Source organism: Thermothielavioides terrestris, chromosome 1, assembly GCF_000226115.1.
Source record: "Thermothielavioides terrestris NRRL 8126 chromosome 1, complete sequence".
Classification (NCBI taxonomy): domain Eukaryota; kingdom Fungi; phylum Ascomycota; class Sordariomycetes; order Sordariales; family Chaetomiaceae; genus Thermothielavioides; species Thermothielavioides terrestris.
Genome location: NC_016457.1, coordinates 4252240 through 4272174, shown reverse-complemented (window position 1 = coordinate 4272174; position 19935 = coordinate 4252240). Strand labels below are relative to the sequence as shown.

General features: G+C 34.3%; 1 protein-coding gene across 1 annotated transcript; it reads right to left on the bottom strand.

Moving 5' to 3' along the window:
* Positions 1–17183: 17183 nt before the first annotated feature.
* THITE_2039877 (uncharacterized protein) lies at positions 17184–17444 on the bottom strand (the record flags this gene model as incomplete). The annotated part of the gene is made up of 1 exon (XM_003649587.1): positions 17184–17444. A coding segment is annotated over one exon (261 nt), but the record flags the coding sequence as incomplete, so codon positions are not given.
* Between the last annotated feature and the right edge of the window lie 2491 nt (positions 17445–19935).

The following is a 19935-nucleotide window of genomic DNA, read 5'->3' as shown; positions in this document are numbered from 1 at the left end:
ATTAATAAATCGCTATACTAGCTTACGATCTTAAGTATATATATATATACCCTCTAAAGTAAGTATCTCTAGTAAGTCGGTAGGTATCTTAAGGCCTAGAGTTGAGTATTTCTCTAGTACTACTAGCTTACGGTCATTAGGAGGCAATTTGAAATTAGAATTACGCCTATTAGTATAACCATCAGTACTAGGATCCTAGATCGATTAGTGTAATATAGGCTAGGCAAGCTAGCCTAGTGGATACGCTAATTAATATAATATAGGTCTAGATTCAGATAAAGTAGTTAGCTAATATACTACATCGCTATAAGGTGTCGATAGCTCTAGCGAATCTTGTGAAGATAACGGGGTCTAGGATAAAACATCGTTCGCGAGTTGTATAGAGTCTCCTAGAATAGTATAAACTAGGCTATATATATCGAATATAGTTAATACACTAGGGCTAGTATACTAAATAGCAGTTTAAACTAAACTAAGGTTCATAGCAGTAAGCATTGCTATTAAGGCGGTCGCTATAGTCAATGCTATAAAGGCTGTCTCCTAGGAATAAGCGATATAACCGCTATCGTTAGTATCCTCGATTTAGCCAATAGGGTAGCGCTTCAAAATAGTAAGAACTCCCTTAGTCGGGTTCTTAAAAGCTACTACTCTAAGGGTCTTAGCGTTGACAACGGCGTTCAATACAGTAGGATAGCGAGCATTGAACATTATAGATCGGTCTATTAGGAGAGGCTTATATTCTATAGCGACGAACATTTCCTACTTAGGCTATAAGGTAATGGTATACGTAGTCTTAACCTTATATACGTAGAGGAACGTCTAGGTATACGTAGCGAATAGTATATCAAATCCCCTTAGGATACTACGTAGGCTAGCGATTTTCGTACTATAATCGATAGAGGCCTAATACAGATCTAGGAAGTCGGCTCCCAATAGGAGGTTGGTAGATAGCTTATCCACTACCTAGGCAGACCAAGTAAATTTGAGGAGTACTAGGCTAATAGCAGTAACGCTTAGTAGGTAAATAACGAAGGTCGCCTACTAGGTAGGCGAGGTTTTTCTAATATCGCGAATATAGCTATTATAGCGCTTAATCGAGTATTCAAAAGTACTTAGGAAGGTCTTGTTAATAATCGAATAGCTAGCGCCTAGGTCGAGGCAAACCTCTAGGTCCTCGTAGTCGGGCTAAGCGCAAGCCTTGACGTATAAGTAGGTGTAGGCGCTATATAGGCTATCGATACCTAGGTCGGCTACTTCGAGGGCCTCCTATACTTCTAGGTTAGCAGCGAAATCTACAATGGGGCTAGAGCCTTTGGCGAATAGGATATCGTCCTCTAAGGTATCCTTGGCGACAATGGTTGCTTGCTCTAAGCATTTAATAGAGCTAGAAACGGTTGCTAAATAGATTTTTAAGTACTTAAAGAGCTAGTTCTACGAATTAAACAGAGTATTGTAGTATCTATAGGTTCAACGGCCTAGGTTAGCCTAATTAGCTCGATAGTGGCGAACGCTCTTAGGAACGATTATCTTGCTATAGGCGTAGATATATACATTGGTAGTAGGAACTATATTGAACGTCTAATAGCACTTGTGATAGGTCAGCTTTAAATCGTAAGCTATATAGGCAATATCCAACTCGTCGGTGCCATTGGAAACGAATGACTTATAATTGGCCTTAGCTTCGTCGTTAGCTTCTAAATCGAATAACGTCTTCGAATCAATATTGTCGATAAAGTACGTTTAGTCTTAGGCTTAATCGTTATACTTAGAATTGTAGTTATCTAAACGGCGTTTACCGTCTTAATCGCGATTACGGTTATAGTAGTCGTCGTCGTAGTCGTAGTTCTAGCGGTCATCGCTATAGCGATCAGTATATCTAGAGTACTTCTTGTCAGACTTGGTATTACTGAAAATAGTAGACTTGCTAGTAAGCAAAGACTTCTTTAACTCTAGAAATTTGTCGCGAGCTATAGTAATAAGTATAGGCTACACTTTTATAATTTTATATATATAGCGTGCTAGAGTGTACTTCGTCTTAGGCTATAGAAGAAAAGATATAATAGTTAAATCTAAACGGTTATAGATAGTACTTATAGCGTTATACTAGTTTAAATTGTTATAATTGATCTAGCCTACTATATATATAAAACGCAACTTTTTCTAAAAGAAGTTTATTAGAGCGTCAAGGTTCTCTACAATATACCTAATAGTTAACTGTCCTTAGTTAAACTTATCAATAGCCATTTAGCAATCTATTATAAAACGTTCTACTAGTTGATTAAAGACTATATAAAGGCTAGCTTAACGCTACTATAAATGCTTCTAAATAGTAACTTTGCTATTCTACTAAAGGAGAGCTTGACTAGCGAGAACTATAGGCAAAAGGTATAGGATTTGCTAGGCTATGTTATAGCTAGTGTCAAGGTCTTCTAAAAAAGTTAATAAACGCTAGATAAAGTAGTAGATATCGGTAAAAATCACGTTCTTACTATCTATAACAATGCTTATATTGTTAGGGTCCTTATAATTGGGATTAAAAGTGCCGATATTATTACGTTTAATCTTAAAGATAGAGATAGATTGGCTACCTCTAGTACTAGCAGTATTATAGAAATGTTCTTAGTAATTACGGTTTAGAGGAGGCTAGAAAGGTAGGCGGTTATTTAGGCGGTTATTTAGATAGCGCCTACCGTCGCTATCGTCTAGGTCGCTTAGGTCGTTTAGATTATAGCCGCTAACGCTAGGAGGCCGCCTAAGAAGCGATATAGCCTAGCGTTAGCTATCCTAAGGCGGCTCGCCTTAGCGAAAGTCGCCCTAAGGCGACTTAGCCTAGTATAGGTCGCTAAGAGGCGACGTAGCTTAACGCTAGCCGCCTAAGCGCGAATTGTTAGGGTATATAATATAGGCTTAATGTACCGGTAGTGTGTCTATAGCTAGGTTATAGGCTATATCGATATCAACGCCTTCCAAAGGGATAGGAAAGGCAGTCTATATACAAGGTTGAGTAGGCTAGACTAGGGGAGGCGTATAGAGGCTCTCTATTAAAGAGGCTACCGTTGCTACTAAGTGGTAGCTCCAAATAGAAGGGGTATACGGTTATAGCTCTATAGTTGGTATAGGAGTAGCTAGCAAAGGCTCTTTAGCTAGTATAGGATTAGTCGATTAGTCCTTAGTAGCTAGCTAGGCAATAGCGTTATTAATCTTATTTAGCTAATCGTTAGTATATTATATATATTGAATAAAGAGCTTATTTTAGTACTAAACTTGTTAAGCGATTTCTCTAGTTTAGATAATAGTAGCTTTAAGTTAATTTATAAGCTTTAGCAAGTTCTTAAAGTGGTTATAAAAGCTTATTAACCTATTAAGTATAGGTTGAATCTTAGCGATATTAGCTTAAAGTTGATTGACTATAGCAATAATATCCTTAAGTAAAGTAGTATATTCGCCTATAGTCTAGCTAAGCTATTTGACGAAAGGCCGATTAGTACCGACCTTAATGTGCTCTAGGAGGTTCGAAATGTCTTTAGCTTCTTCGAAGTCGCTCTAGGCGTCTTCGAAAGATAGCTTATCGCCTAGTTATATATTGTTATAATCATCTTAGCCAATGTCGATATTATAATAAATACGCTTTTAGGGAGTAGGTAGCTCTAGAGCTAGAGGAATGAAGCCCTTATATAGGGTATATAACGTCTCTTTGATCTTCTTAGATATAGCAATATCGTATTTAAAGAGCTACTTAGCTAGCGAAGAGGTACGAGAACAAGTATTATAGCTATAATTAGCCATCTTAACTATCACTTTGGTTTAAACCGCAGAAGCTAGGTCGAATAGGTGTATTATTAACGTACTAATAGTTGACAAAGGCCTAATAAAAGGTTCGTCGTCGAGCTAGAGAGAAAGGGTGTTCTAATCGCTATCGGCTATCGCCGCTATACGAGAAGAACTAGGTAGTTGATTAACTACTACTATCGATGATACTATTAGCAATCGCCGCTATATAGACTGATCAATCGATAGCTAAAGATCGTAATCGCTATTAATAGAACCATTGTACGATCGAGGCTCTTCGACTGAACTATCGTTCGAAGGTAGGACTAGGTGCTTTCAACGCTATCGACTTTGTTAAGTCGCTATACAAAGAAAGTAGGGGTTCAACCAGCTACTGCTATTAGCAAGGCCGCTATATAGGCTAGTCGATTAATAACGATAAAAGAGTAATTAGGTCAATGATCTTAAAGTCGTAGCTACTACTTGATATAGAGAAGTGCTATAGATATATAGAATAATAAGATATAGATTAATAATAGTGGTGGATCGAAGATCTAGGCGGCGGTACGCTAAGAAATACGTGCCTATAGGATAGAGCACGTGTATATACCCCGCCTGCCTAATCGGGCCTAGCGTTGCAAAGTCTGCAACGTAGGGCGCGGGGCACCCTTATCTAATCTATGTACATAGACACATAGGTTATATAACCCCCCTATTCCTCTTGCCCTATATCACTTATCTTATTACATCCCCACTTTTATCAATATATATCCACTTTCTCCACTTTTAAAAGTGGAACTACCTATTCCCTACTTTTATTAAAAGTAGAACTACTTATTCAGTGATCAAGTCTTTTAATAACTAGTGAATCTACTATTTCTATATCCTACGAATCTATCTACCTTTTCAACTTCAACCAACTAAGGAAGCAATATCTACTAATCCTGCCTTCGCTCCTATCCTACGATATTCTAAAGAAATTCGGCAACTAACGCTCTAGCCTTCTAACAACCTCTATATATATAAGCTCTACGACGCTATCTTTATTATCGTCGATAAGTTTACTAAGTACGCCCTCTATATTGTAATATATAAGCAGCTCTAGGCTAGCGCCTTTGCCTACCTCTTCTTCGATTACGTCTATCGACTATTCGGCCTACTATAGACCATTGTTTCCAACTATAGAAGCTTATTTATAAACGGGTTTTAGCGCGTATTCTACGACCTCTTAGATATTATATAAAAGCTAAGCACTATATACTATCCTTAGATTAATAGCTAGATAGAGAAGTAAAATCAAACGTTAGAGCATTACCTATATATTTACTATATATAGGAGTAGTATAACTAGGTATAGAAGTTAGCTCTAGCTAAATACATTTATAATACCTCAATGTATTTAGCTATAAAAGCGACCTTAGTATACCTCCTTTACAGCTACTACCTATATAATCTAATAGACCCGCTTATAAATAGCTCGAGCAACGTTCCTACTACGGAGGAGCGTGCTAGGAAGCTCGCTAAGAATCGAGAAAGAATCTACAAGGCTCTAATATAAGCTAACGAAAGTTATATAAAGTAGTACAACTATAAGCGTATACCTATAATCTTTAGAGTTGGCTAATAGATTTAAGTCAATTCAAAGTATATTCGCTAGCGACGCCTAAGCAACAAACTTATAAATAGGTATCTTAGGCTCTTTAAAATCATCGCTAACGTAGGTAGTAAGAAGATAGTATATCGCTTACATCTCTCGCCTACGTTTAAGTTCTATCCTATTTTCTCTATTACAATGCTTAAGCCGTTCAATAGCAACCTATAAGAAGCACTTATATACTATAATTGTATATAGGTCGTTATATAGGAGTAGCATTAGAAGGTTGAAGCTATTCTTAATTATATAAGGCTACCTCTCAACAAGTATTTCCTTATTAAATAGAAGAACTACCTACTAGAGGAGAATACCTAGAAGCTATATAGGTATATTAATAATAGGCCTTTACTATATACTTATAAAGTATATATTTAAGATAAGTATAGACGTAGGTAATAAATAGTAGAAATATAACGAAGGCGTTAAATAGCGCTTTAATTAAGAAAAAAAGGAAAGAAAAGGAAAAAGAAAAAACAACGTAAGAACTATCTACCTACCTAATAGCTACCCCTTATATCGCTAAGTCCTTCTCCAAGCCCTAGATCGACTCTATTATAAACTCGTCTACCTATACGTTATTAGCGCCTTCCTCGCTACCCCCCTCCCTCTCCTTACCCTCCTCTAGTAGCGAGCCCTAGCTCTTTACTACTACTAAAATTTTATTCTTTAATTGTTAGCTATATATATACTTTATAAACGTAACGGACTTATAGACTTACTACTACCCTCTTTATACACTTCTGCTACTCCTCTAGCTTAGCTAGCCTCTCTACTACCTCCTTTAGCGTAGTACTAGGAGGAGGGGAAGAAGATAAAAGCGGCGTAGACATACCAACAAAGCGCTGGAGGCGCCTCTTTAGTACGCCCTCCGCCTTCTATACCTCCCTCTACTACTCTAAGAAGTTCTTAGAGCAGGCGATAAGGGCGACTAAAGCACCGCTAATAGCCTTATAGGCTACTGTAAACACATCGACAACGCCCTAGATAAGTGTAGCTAGCTAGAATATATTTAATATATATATCGTATATATAGAAGAGATATTTAAAAACTTACCTTTTTGTCGATAGTAGGGTAGTCCCTTTTATTAAAGGCTTCGATAAAGCTATAAACTATAGCGAAGGTAATAAGATAAATCTTCATTTTTTTAAAGGGATTAGCAATAGTATAATATATATATAACAAAAATATAGGTTTTAGCTTTAAAGCGCTAAGGTTAGCGCCTTTAAAGGAGGAGGGCAACTTATAGCTAGGCAAATATAGTTATTTTATATATACTCAACGTAGTATAAACCGGAACCTATAAATATATTAGATATAATAAACATATAACCTATATATAGATATATACTAGCTTAATAGTAGTAGATAGGGGCGCTACTACTATTAAAAAACTTAGCTATACAATAGCGGTAGCTACTATTATCAATGTATATATAGCCTATACCTTCGACACACTTTAATTACGCTCTCTACATTTATAAAATAATATAGGCAACGCCTATAGGGACTCTCTTCTTAAACGTTGAGTCAAAGTCACTGGACTACTATACTATTAGCGATCGCATTGCTCCCTATCTACGCCCTCTCTATATACCGCCCTTCTCTTATAGCCAAAGCTGCCTTTATATAGAGTCGGAGGCTTAGATTCCTCTATCTCTTTGTCTTCGTCCTCCTCCTTCTTTTCCTCTTTCTCGTCGTCGTTAACGAGTATAGCCGCTACACTAGATATATACTCTATAAGAGCTATAAGCGTATCGTCGGTAGGCGACTCCACCTCGCTAGTAGAGCACTCTTTAGATGCTATATTAATAGGCTAGAAGCCTAGGCTTAAGAACAACTTTAATATAATTGCTTCTATCTAGTATATTAGCAACGTTTACCTTATACTATCTATCGACATTTTAGCATTAAAGGTCATTTATAAGACGTAGCTAGAAATAAATGAGTTATTTAAATCTACTATATTATTAGTGTACTATTATATTCTTCCTACCGACTATATAGCGAGTTCGCCAACTATATAGCCCTTATACACTAGAATTGCTAGAGCTATCCTATTAATTAAGAGCTATCCTACTAATCGACTAAACTATTATAGGGCGACCTACTAAGGAGAAGCGAAGGCGGGAGCGCTAAAAAACGAATTATCTATAGAGTAAAGAAGTTAGCTATATATATACAATTAGAGGGAGCGTTAAAAGGAAGCAAAGAGTATATACACGATCGTAATTGTAGGCTAGTATCGTATTATCATCGTAGTAGGCTAAGCACTTAGGTAGGTAAAGCATTTACGAAGATAGCGCAAAGGAAGAAAAGGAGGAAAGGAAGGCTAGGAGCTATAAGCCTAGAAAATATACTTAGTAAAGTAGCTTAAGCTTAGAGGGCTTAAAATTCTATATTTCTTATATTACAATGTTCTAATAGAAGTTTCAATTCCCCTTTTCTATATATATAGCGAAGGCGCTTAGGACACGTATAGTATATACTCTTTACCCCTTTTCTTTCCTACTATCACCCTAAATATATATACCTTCTATTTAGTTCTATTTAGCTCTATTGTTGCCTTCCTATTTCGGGTCTAAATAGGCCCTAAATAGACAGCCCTAGATTTAAATAGGCCACTTCTATCTAGGCTACCCTAGATTATATATATAGAGGAGCAGTTGGATTAATAGAGGCTATATATATAAGAAGATCGTAAGCTATATATACGCTACCTAAACTACCGCTATATAATTTGCCGCTAGTAGACTAGGCTATAGGCCGAAGTACGATCGACAAGAACTATATGTATAGCAAGATCGTAAGCTATATATATACTATCTAAACTACCGTTATATAGTTCGCCGCTAGGTATATAAGGCTACGACCCTAAAGCGCGACCACTACGCCCCTTAGGCTATAGCACAGTAGTCCCTAGGGTTAAGGACCTTAAAGGAGGAGGGCCCTATTATACCCTAGAACCACCCTAACCTATAGGACCCGCCTTAGTACCCAGTATAGCCCTCGGAATACGCTTTAGCACCTAGTATAACCCTTAGCCCAACCACCTCGCCTTACATCTAGCACCTAGTATAGCCTAGCCAACTATAGGGCACTATATAGGTCATCTATATACGCTACTAGGGCGTACGTCAGTAGCTTAGATTATACGAGCTACTTGGAGGAGCGATCGGAGGGGTATAAAGCTAAGCGAAGTATAGGGCATTAAGCTAAGCAAATACAGGGAACTAAGACATTGGGTTGACAATAGAGCGGATAGACGTACTTAGGGAGCTATATAGGCGCTATAGGATAGCTTAGGAAAGGATCTACGAGCTTAGGAATAGAGGCTAGCCGATGCGGAGGAAGATCGAGGGCTAGGATAGGAGAGATAAGGAGGATAGAACCTATAGGCAGTGAGAGAGGCCAGCGTTCAATGCAACTACCTGTACTCCCCCCTACCCGTAGCTACCCTATAGCGCGTGCTCTGCTTATACCTTGCTTGTACTCCATCACTTCAACGTATACCCCCTTCCTTCTAGGAGCCCCCGCTTTTAACAGTCTTCCTAGCCTTCTTTTTAGCCTGCTTTGCCCTAGTCTTCTCGAGTACCTATATAATACGCTAATATCCTGTTAGGCGTAGGCCAGTGTTATCCTAGTCTTCTTCCTAATAGCTAGTGCTACCCTAATCCTCCTCTTTAGAGCTAGATGATTCGCTATCGCTAATGTTGATTATAAACTAGCCTTTAGACAGTATAGTAGATTTAGATAGTGTTTCAATTAGGAGTTTGTATATCTATATCTTTTTATACTTTGAGTGAGGAATAATAGTACGTTTCCCGTCTCTAAGATTAACGTAGCCTAGATTCCTATTGCTAGGAGGTACCTACTCGTCGTTAAGCTTATCTATATATATATAATCTCATTTATAGATATTGCCTTTGATCTTATCGATAAATTTGTTGTATAACTTTATTACTAGGCGGTTTATAATAGGGTTACGCTTTTTATTCTTTAGTAGCTTCCTCTATATCCTCTACTTAGCTTTCTAATCCTTCTTTATATCGTTGACGATCTAGGTAATAGCTTTCTAGCTATAGGCCTACTATTTATAAATATATTCCTAATCTTAAAGCTCCTAGGTCTATTGAATTTGTTTGATAGTAATATTTATAATAATACCACTAGATAGCTTGACCTAGTAGCTATAGGCTTTCTTAGAAGAGAGAGAGGTAAGCCAGTCCTTGTTGTTAGCTTTGAATTAGTTAAAATAGTCCTTAGTAAGCTAGCCTTTATAGAATATGCTTTTAACTACGAAGAAGTGCTCTTAGGTTAGGGAACTAAATAGATTAAGGTATTTCTCTTTAATACGTTTAATTCCTTTCCTAGCCTCTAACTACTAGCTCTCCTAGGGTATTAAAGATAGGTAAACTAGCGTATTAGCCTTCTTTACTTTCTTTTAGATTATATCAATGACTTAGTTGTAGTTTAGTAGGAAGATACTTATCTTCTTAAACCTAGCTATAATGTTCCTTCGTTAAAAGCTAGTATTAGAGATTATTTAGATACCTCTAATAAACTCTGCTATACTAAACAATATATTTCCTTAGCGAATAAACTTATAGAGCTATAGCTAATAAGTGTACTTTAGATAGTAGAAAACGCCTATATTTATTAGCTAAATAAAGTATAATAAATAGGGCGATAGGAAGATAAAGATAATATTAAATATAAGGTAGTATTTATAGAACTTAAATAAATAATAGTCTAAGAAGCTATCTATTACTAATAGGCGATAGACTTTATACCTTAGTATACGCTAGTAAGGTATATAAGTAGCTAGGTCATCTAGGTTACCCTCTTCGTTGTAGTTAAACCAATCTTCTATCGTTATATTATAGCATTTAAACTCGGTATAGTATAGAAAGGAGTAGTAGTTAAAGTATTAGATCTAATTTATTGTAATCTTAGCATTGTTAAAGGCGGTATCTAATCGATTGAACTATATTCTAGAATTAAGGGTATCGATATCCTAGTTCTCGCTTAGCTATTGCTTAAAGATATAATATAGTAGGATAGTATCTCTAATAGTATTACTAACGCTAACGATCGTTATAGACTTCCTATTATAAAAGTCGATAACCTTTAGCTAAATACTATTATTATCGTCAATGCTAAGGAATTAAGGAAAAGAGAGTGAAAAGGGGGTAGAATATACTAGTATTTTCTTCTTAGTATTTAATAACAATACTTTAAACCTCCTACTTAATATCGCTATTAGAATATCTACTTTATCTATATTCCAATAGCTAGATATTATAATCTAGTACTAGTCAACTATAGCCTTAAGTATATTAAAGAACTCCTTTAAATCCTAGATCTATTGCTTAGCTAATAGGCGTACTACTTTGATAGGCTTAATATAGTACAACGGCTTATATATAGGATAGTCTTTCTTCTAACGTTGCTACTAGTAACAGTTAACTAGGGGAGTAGGAGAATTATAGTAGGTATATAGCTAGTTAGCTATAGCTTCGATTAGGTCTCTACTTGCTAGAGAGCTAGTTTAGATAAGCTATAGCATATAGGCTTCGAGGGTAGTATCCTTGGCGATTGTAAAGGCGGTCGGCCTCCTAGCGCTCTTGTTGAACAAGCTATAGTACCGCCCGACCTCCTTTAGAGACTTAATACGATAGGCGACCTATATTTTCGACACCTTAAAGCGTCTTACAGCGTTATATAGCGAGAGCTTCCTAGCTTTACAATAGTTATAAATATAGCAATCGTAGCGTTCTACTATATCGAGTAGCTACTATATAGCCTAAACGCTTATAGGCTCCTGAAGATAGTCCATTACTAGGCTAGACTATAGTCTACAGTGCGGTTCGAAGTGTGCCCTGTAGTACAGTCTGTAGGGTAGTTCGAGGCGTAGTCTGTAGAGCGGTTCGAGGCGCGCCCTATAGTGCGGTCTGCAAGGCGGTTCAAGGCGCGCTCTGTAGTATAGTCTATAGGGCGGTTCGAGGCGCGCCCTGTAGTGCGGTCTGCTATTACACGTAGATAGTCCTTAGTAACTATCTAGCGGTAAACGTATAAGGGTGAGAAAGATCAATGCCTCTTAGCCTTGTCAACTAATGAGGCGGTACTCTTAAACACTAGTATATATTATAAAAGTATATTGATATAGTCTATCTTCCTACAAAGGGGTTCTAGGTGAGGTTCCTTTTTAAGGGAACGCTTATTACCTTTAACTGTGGTACAGTTATAGGTGCCTTTACTATAGTTGTATATAATAAGTGCTTAGGGACAAGAAGAAAAGATGGTGTCCTCGCTATTATTATAGAACTTAATATAGGATAAAGGAGTATATAGAAAAGGAAGAAAACTAATCTATATTATACTTTATATAGGATTTCTATATCTATTATCCTAATCTATAGCAAAGTCCTTTGTTATAATATGTTTATTCATTTGTTCTATTTATTAAGATCGACTATACTATTACTAGTATAAAGGTCATCTCTTCTAGCCTTAGATACCTTTATTACCGCTTTACATTTAATAGAAGTAGGTACCTTCTTAAGTTTCTTAGGAGGACGTATTAGCGTCTTTTATAACCTTATTGTTAATAGTTACTTTACACTAGCGCTTAGTGGTAGTAACTTCGGCCGTTTTAGCTCCCGACGTTGAATAGGTACTTTTATTATATTAGTTGTATAGCGTCTTAGCTAGCGTTGTTGATACAATTAGTAGTGTAGCTTTAGCGATAGGTGCCTTAGTAGGCGTTCTCTAAGTAGGTAGCTATATAGTTTTAATAGAGTATATAGTTGTTACAGTTATAGTATAGCTAACTTTAGGCGCTACCTCTTAGTGTCCAACGGTTTAGATAGCTATAATAGCCTACTTTACAATGTTTATCTTCGTAGTAGATAAATCTACTACAGTGGTTTAGGACTTAATAGCCGAAAGACGGCGTTCGATGTCTTATATATACTACGCTAGTCCTATATAAACTCTATTATATACGTTCACTACTGTTCGAGTAGCAGTATTGATCTCCTTTTGAAGTGCGTTGTCTATATAACGGAGTTCCGTTATAGTTTTGTCGTAAGCTAGTTGTATATTGCTAATTCTCCTTATCTAGTAAAGGTGTATATCGTCTAGGTCGCCTTAGGAGGCAAGGCTATTAGGGTCTAGGTTACTAGCTTTCCTATTTACGTCTAAGGTACTAATACACTTCGTTAATTCTACTATAGTTTTCTCAACTTCTTTGATATAAGCTCAGTATTTTTAAACGAACTATAGTAGATACTTAGTAAGTGCCTATATAGCCTTTATATCTACTTGAAGAGATTTAATTGTATTGTCGTTTATAGTAACTATATAGCTAGTACCGCTTACTACGTCTATAGCCCTAACGTTATTATAATAGATAAACCTAAGCTCTCCTAGTATTACGTTGATTATAGGGTTGCCTTCTCCTTTAGACGAGATATATTGTAAAGCGAGGATCTCGATCGCTATTAGTATCTAGCTTATAGTAACTATATTAGTCTCTTAAAACTCCTTAAAGGCTTTTTTTGATTATACTTTTAATTCTATAGACGTATAGGTTATATATAAAACTAGTAGGTTTGTTATCGAAGTTCTTTTTTAGGACTATATAGTAGAATCTAGCGAATTATATTATAAGTTTAGCTATATATTCCTCATTATAGCTAAAGTCTACGTATATATAAGCAAGTGCTTTGCTTATAGTTACAATATATTTGTTTATAGCTTTTATAGGGCGACGAGAATATCTATAGGATATATAAGTCTCCTAGAGTTCTAGAATACAATGTAGTTCGGTAGCTACATCTTCTTTGTCGCTAGTGTACTTAGCTCTATCGTTGTTAAAGGTATTTTAATCATTATCGGTTATAATAGCCTTGTCTTCGGATATAATATATAGAGCTTATTGTACTTCCTTACATTGTATATAGGTAGATATAACGTTGCTAGTATTAGGATACTAAATCCTAGATATATATTAGAGGGGCTACTCTCCCTCTATATACTTATAAGTAAAGAAAGTTTCTAAGTGCTCTTATATTACGTCATTGTCTAGCGCTTTATTATTGTCTTTAGCAACTTTATACTCGTTGTTAGAGACTATAATAGGGCCTAAGGTAGTAGCCTACTACTATTCTTTATAGACGGTCTCTAAACTATTCTAAATTGCTCTAGCTATATCAGCTTCTTTAGTAGCCGTTATCTCGTTATCTTATATAGTTCTAGAAACGACGTTCTTACTTGTAGCTTAATAGGACATATATACTTTTATAGTATATAAAGGAATATTAGGCGTATTGTTAGCCCTTTTTATACCTCTCGCTTGCTTAGTAGCAAGATAGGTACTTTCCCTCTTCTAAGTGCTAGTAGTATAGCCTTTAGTAGGCGTCTTTCGTATATAGGGAGGCATTTTATATACAACGAAGGCTAGTTAGGTATCTCCCTCTATAATGTCAATACAATTGTACTTAAGCGTTTTGCTATTTAATAACATTAGCGAGCTAAGAGAATCGACTATATAGTTGCCTCTATCGTTGACATAGGTATTATAAGAACGTATAATAGATTATTTCAAGTCGCGAATATAGTATAAACGTATATCGACTAACGATAGCTCGTATAAATATATATAGCTTAGTAATAAGAAGGTCTAACGATCGATTGTATAGTAAACGTAAATAACTATAATAAAGAATTGTTGAGGAAGATAGATATATTGAGGTTAATATATAAAGAGAAAGGAAATTGTAGTAGCCTACGTTAAGCTATTCTAGAAGTAAATAAAAATAATAGTATAGTGCCTATAGCTAATGAACAGTGTTGCTATCTAATGGTAGCTAGAGAATAGAACATTATACCCTTAAGGCTCGAAGCCCTATACCTTTATAGCAATAGAATAGCTTTCCTTAACCATTTATAGGTTAAAGTTAATAGCGAATCTATATATAGGAAAACTAGGATAAGTAAAGTGCTTAACGAACTAAATAACTATAGTTTTATAACTAAAAGCGTTAGTAATATTTAAATAAAGGGTAAAGAGAAGAAAACCTAGGAGATCTATAAGATAGAAGGTAGCGCTTATATATCTAATAGTAGTATAGCGGTAACAGATATACTAAAGTGAATATATTCTAATAAAGAAAGTATAAGCGAACGAAAGGAAGAGAAGGAAATAGGAAAGAAAGAAAGAGAAGGTTAATAATAGTATAGCTATCACTGGTCGTTGCCCTTCCTTTGTAATAGCTCGACGACAACTTAGTTCTAGAATCGAAGGATCTCCGTTACTACTTTCTACTCCTTAATAGCGATACCTTTGTTATAGTATTTCTTCTCTTAGTCGATAGGATATACTCTTTTATATTCTTCAATAAGCTCTTTAGCGTCGTTAACGAGCTAAATATATTTAATCTACTAGTCATCCTTAGCAATATACCCTTTCTATTATACTAGATACTTAACCTTAGGTCTTCTATTCCTCTAAGTGATATACTATTATATAATTTTCTTAACTTCCTAATGCTTGTCTCTATCAACGATTATAGGGCTAAGGAGTTCTACGTTATAGCTAAAGGGGTCTTTCCTTTAATTTAGTTTCTATAACTAGGAAACTAAAACTATAGAATAGACTTTTTAACTAGCTAGGAAGTCAAACTTATAGGCGTTCTTATCGATTTTATAGACAATCTTAAATAGTCCTATCCGCTATAGTAACCACTTTCGTTTAGGCTTTCCTAGGAGATAGTATCTATTGTATAGTTGTAGGTAAATAGTATCTCTTACTTCGAACTTAGTAGATATATATTTATTGTTATAATATATCTTCGCGATAGCGCCTATATAATCGATCTATTCCGCTACTTTCTTCTAATATTGCTGTCTAAGGATATTAATAGCTTTAGTAAAGGCAATGGTATCTTTCTTATAGTGAAGTATATCTAGGATAGAGTATAGTTTAAAGCTATATACCAACTTATTTAATAATCTTCTAATAGTGACTACGAATATATTATTAAGGTTGTACTATAATATAGAAAGAAGTAGAGGCTATAGCGTCTCTAGTTTTTCTATAGCTTTTATATAGATAGCGATTTCTACTATTTAGTTCGTCCTTTCTAACTGCCTATCTATCTAGGGATAATAGGCTATTGAGAAAAAGAGGCTAACGCCTAAGATATAAAAGATTTCTTTCTATAGGTCAAAAGTGAACTTAGTATCTTAGTCGCTAATAATTTACATTAGGAGTCTCTAATCTATATACGTTAACGCTCTAAGGATTATAACTACCTATTCTTCTACTAATATTTTATCGTTTCTAGCTATAAGAAGCTTTTTCTTATTAAACTTATAGGTGATAGTATATATAGCATTAAGGATTAAGTACTTTTTTATTGACTATAATGTCCCTTTAGAGAGTATAGTAGGTAAACCAATAATAAAATCTATAGTAATAGTATAGAAAGGCTATAGCAATGTCTAAATTGGCTAAAGGTCTCTAAGCTTCGATTCTCTTAAGGTCTAGTTCTCTCTATATATAGGGCAATGCCAAATATACTTATATACTATCTAACGCTTTTAGTTAAATATAAATACTAAGAGGTTTACTATTATATTATCTATATTAAAGTAATAAGTATTGTTATATATAATAGTAAGAATATCTTTAATATAGCTACTAGGGATATAAAGCTTCTTTGCTCTTTTACAATCGATATAGTAGAGGAGACTGTCCTTTAGTTCGTAGAGTCTAAGCTATAGCTTTCGATACTACTTTCTTCGCAGCTCTCCTTCTCGCTCTTTACGTTCTCTCTATTTAGCGATCTTCTTAGTTTATTCTTCTATATTATAGAGACTTCTAATGATCTTATTATATTAGCGATCGTTGGAATAAGCTATAGTTAGCTTAGCTTTAAACTTGTTACTAATAACTAGCTTAAAGGTACTAGTGTCTATAGCGTAGTATTCCTTAGTATCAATCTAGGTAGTAGACTAAATGTCCTTTAGTTCGTTGGTAGCGTCTTAGGTTTTATTAGAGGCGTCCTCCTCAAAGGTCGATAGGTATAATAAGGCGTCTAGTATAACATTAAGCTTTCCTAATATATAGAAAATGTTAAAGTCGAACTAAGATAGCTAGTTTACAATGTTAGTGAACTTTAGGTTGGCCTTTATAAAGTCTATAGTAGTAAGAGACGTATACTTTATAATGCCTTTAGTTACTATATAGTCTATTAAGATATTTATAAGGTATTAGTTTAACTGTACTATCTTTTAGAGCTTCCTAATTGCCTATACGATAGTAGCAACTTTTACTTTAGTACTCCTATACTTCCTTTCTACATTGGAAGTTAGGTAGGATAAGAATATAATAGGCTAGATCTTACTACTTAGGATATCTTAGCTAAGGATACTAGTACTATCCTATTTACTATAGAGTTGAAAGACGATTGCTTTATATCCTTTGCTATTTACATTGAACTTAATAAATAGCAGTTTATTAAGGCGATAATAATATAGGAAGTACTACTTATATAGATGTTTCTATAGCAACCTAAAGGACTCTAGTTCCACTAGTATAGGCTTGAATTTAGTGTTCAAAGTAAATGCTTTCTTAGTGTTCTTCGACTTAGCGATAGGAAGGTCTTCGCTTACTCTCCTTTAAGTAAGGAGCTTAGTTTTATAGTCCTATAGAGGCTACGCTTTTACTATATACTATAGGATGCTCTTATATAGCTATTTAGCTATACTAAAGTACTGTTCTAAGGTTTTAAAGATATTAAGGAACTTAAGTTTCTTAAATATAGCGATTTTATCGTCTATCTTAGCTACTCCTTTGCTATTGACTATATAGCTAAGAAATCTCACTGATAGGTAGGCTATAAAGGATTTTTCTACTAAAATATAAATATATACCTTATCGAAGATATTGAGAACCGTCTTAATATACTTAAGATACTCCTCTATATTCTTACTAGCGATAATAATATTATTGATCTAGATATATATAAAGTGTTTATACTTATAGAATAAACGGTCTATAAAGCGCTATACAAAAGTTAGTAAGTTTTTAAATCCTATTAGTACAACGTTTAAGTATTCTAAACTTCTAAGACTAATAACTACTATATAGTTATAGTGTTCTTCTACAATTAGAAGCTAGAAGAAGAATCTAGAGGCGTCGAATACTATAAAGATTATATTGCTTATTATTATATTTATAAGATTGTCTTAGTCGAATAATAGGTATATATCTAATACTACTAATATATTTAAAGGCTAGAGGTCTACTATAGCTTTGCCTTTCGTTTTTTTAACAACTGTATAGTAGACTATAAAGACTAAGTAAGCGATAGGGGTTGGCTAGTCTATAAAGTCTATCTTTCTTTATATATATAGTTTATTATATTCTTCGTTAACGATCGTTTAGTCTTTGGCGTTTAATAGGTAAACCTAAATAGGCTTAAGCTAATTCTATTATCCGTCGATAAGTAGAATTCTTATCTTTTGATCCTCTAGTATAGGGACAATGCTATAGTTATAAAAGACGTTATACTTGTCTAGTAGTACCTTTATTTCTTCTATATATTGTTTATCTTTGCTATAGACGTTTACTTCTACTATTGACTTAATATATAGGATATCGTCTAGTTTCTTAATACTATAGGATAGTATATAGAACTCCTATTTAGTAGATAGCTTATATTTATCCTTTATTAGTATCTTTGTTATCGGTTCTTTACTACTAGGCTCCTATTATATAGTTGTCGTTATCTATATATATTTGCTATCTACAACGTTATCCTAGGTCTACTATATAAGGTTCTATACTATTGCCTAGATATCCTCCTCTAGGCTATACTAGAGGAGGTGTCTAATATACTGTCCTTCGACAATAGTAATTAGGCGAATAGTATTATTCTTTATAACGGCTTAGTATATACTCTTCGCGTCTATAATAGTGTCTAGTATACCTTTGATATATAAAGCGAAGTAGAGTTTATATTTCTAGCTACCTAGATTATCGTTATTAGTGTCTATAAGCTTAAACGTAGTCTCGATTAGATATTCTGTTATAGGTACAACCGTTATAGTATTTATAGCTTTCACCTTCTAGATTGTTCTTTTCTATTCTATATATACTTTTACCTTTATATTATAAATAGACTAAAAGTAATAGATAGACGTATTAAGGTCAATCTTTACTCTATTATAGAGTATAAAGTCAGTTTAAATCAACAGTTTTACTCCTAAACCTTCAATGATATTGGCTATTATAGTAAAGTAATTGTCTATATTAATACTATAGATAATTCTTTAGATATAGAAGTTAAACTCAACTTACTTTTTAACTTTGGTATAGGCTCTAACGCCTTTAATAAAGTATAGCTTTATATTAATCTAATATAGGTTCTTAGCCTATTTGGAGATAAACTCCTTGTCGATAAGGTTGGTATTATTACTTATATTAAAGTAAACCTTAGTACTTAGCTTACCTAGGTTTATACTAATGTTAATTATAAAGTATATAGCTTACTTATCTAATACTTTTAGTAGTAGTATATATAGCTATACTTCTATAATCTATCCTTTAGTTAATATAAAGTTTATTGCCTTACTCTTAAAGTCGTCTTCGTTATTACTAAGGTTACATTAGCGGTCTATCTAAGGTTATATAGGTTTATACTTATCTTCGTCGCTATTATCGGCTATATATTTAAAAAGCTTACAATATATTGTAAAGACTCTACTATAGGCAGTATATTACTAAATCTATAGGAGCTATTATAGTAGTTTATTCCAACTTAGTCTAAGCTAACGAAAGGTGTAATATAAGTAATAAGAACTATTAGCTTCCTTATCTTCTAATTCCTCGTCCTTAGCTTTAGTATTATATTTGTCGATAAGAATATACCTAGTCTTCTCTAGTATTTTATAGTAAAGGTTAGTGTCTTCGTTGTCTTCTATTACTATGATCTTACTATAGTATAAGAAGGTACTATCTTTGAACTACTTCTTATATATATATATCTAAATTCGTTAAAGTCGTTGAGGTCGAGGTAGTCTTCCCTAGTTGCTATTGTCGCCTCTTCTCTAGCCGTTGAACGGTCTAAGTCCTCCTTTATAATCGTTGAACGATTAGTATCCTCTTCTATATCTAGTTATACTATAGAAGTTTCAGTTACTAAATAGCTATACTTAGTTACTATCTTTATATTAATTGTTTCTAGGTCGCTAAGGTTTATCTTTGTCTCTTCTCTAAGAATTATAATATCCTTTTCTACCTCTTTCTATCTAGAAGGCTCCACTATTCTCCTAGTCGTCTCCTCGTCCTTTATCGTTATACTCTATATTTACGTTGTTAGCAATAGGACTATAGCTGATAATATAGCCCTTAGTAGCGTTTTAGTAGAGCTTGTCTTTAACGATATATACTTTAGTGTTAAAGATACTAAGGAATATATCTATTTCTATAGTTATATCTAGT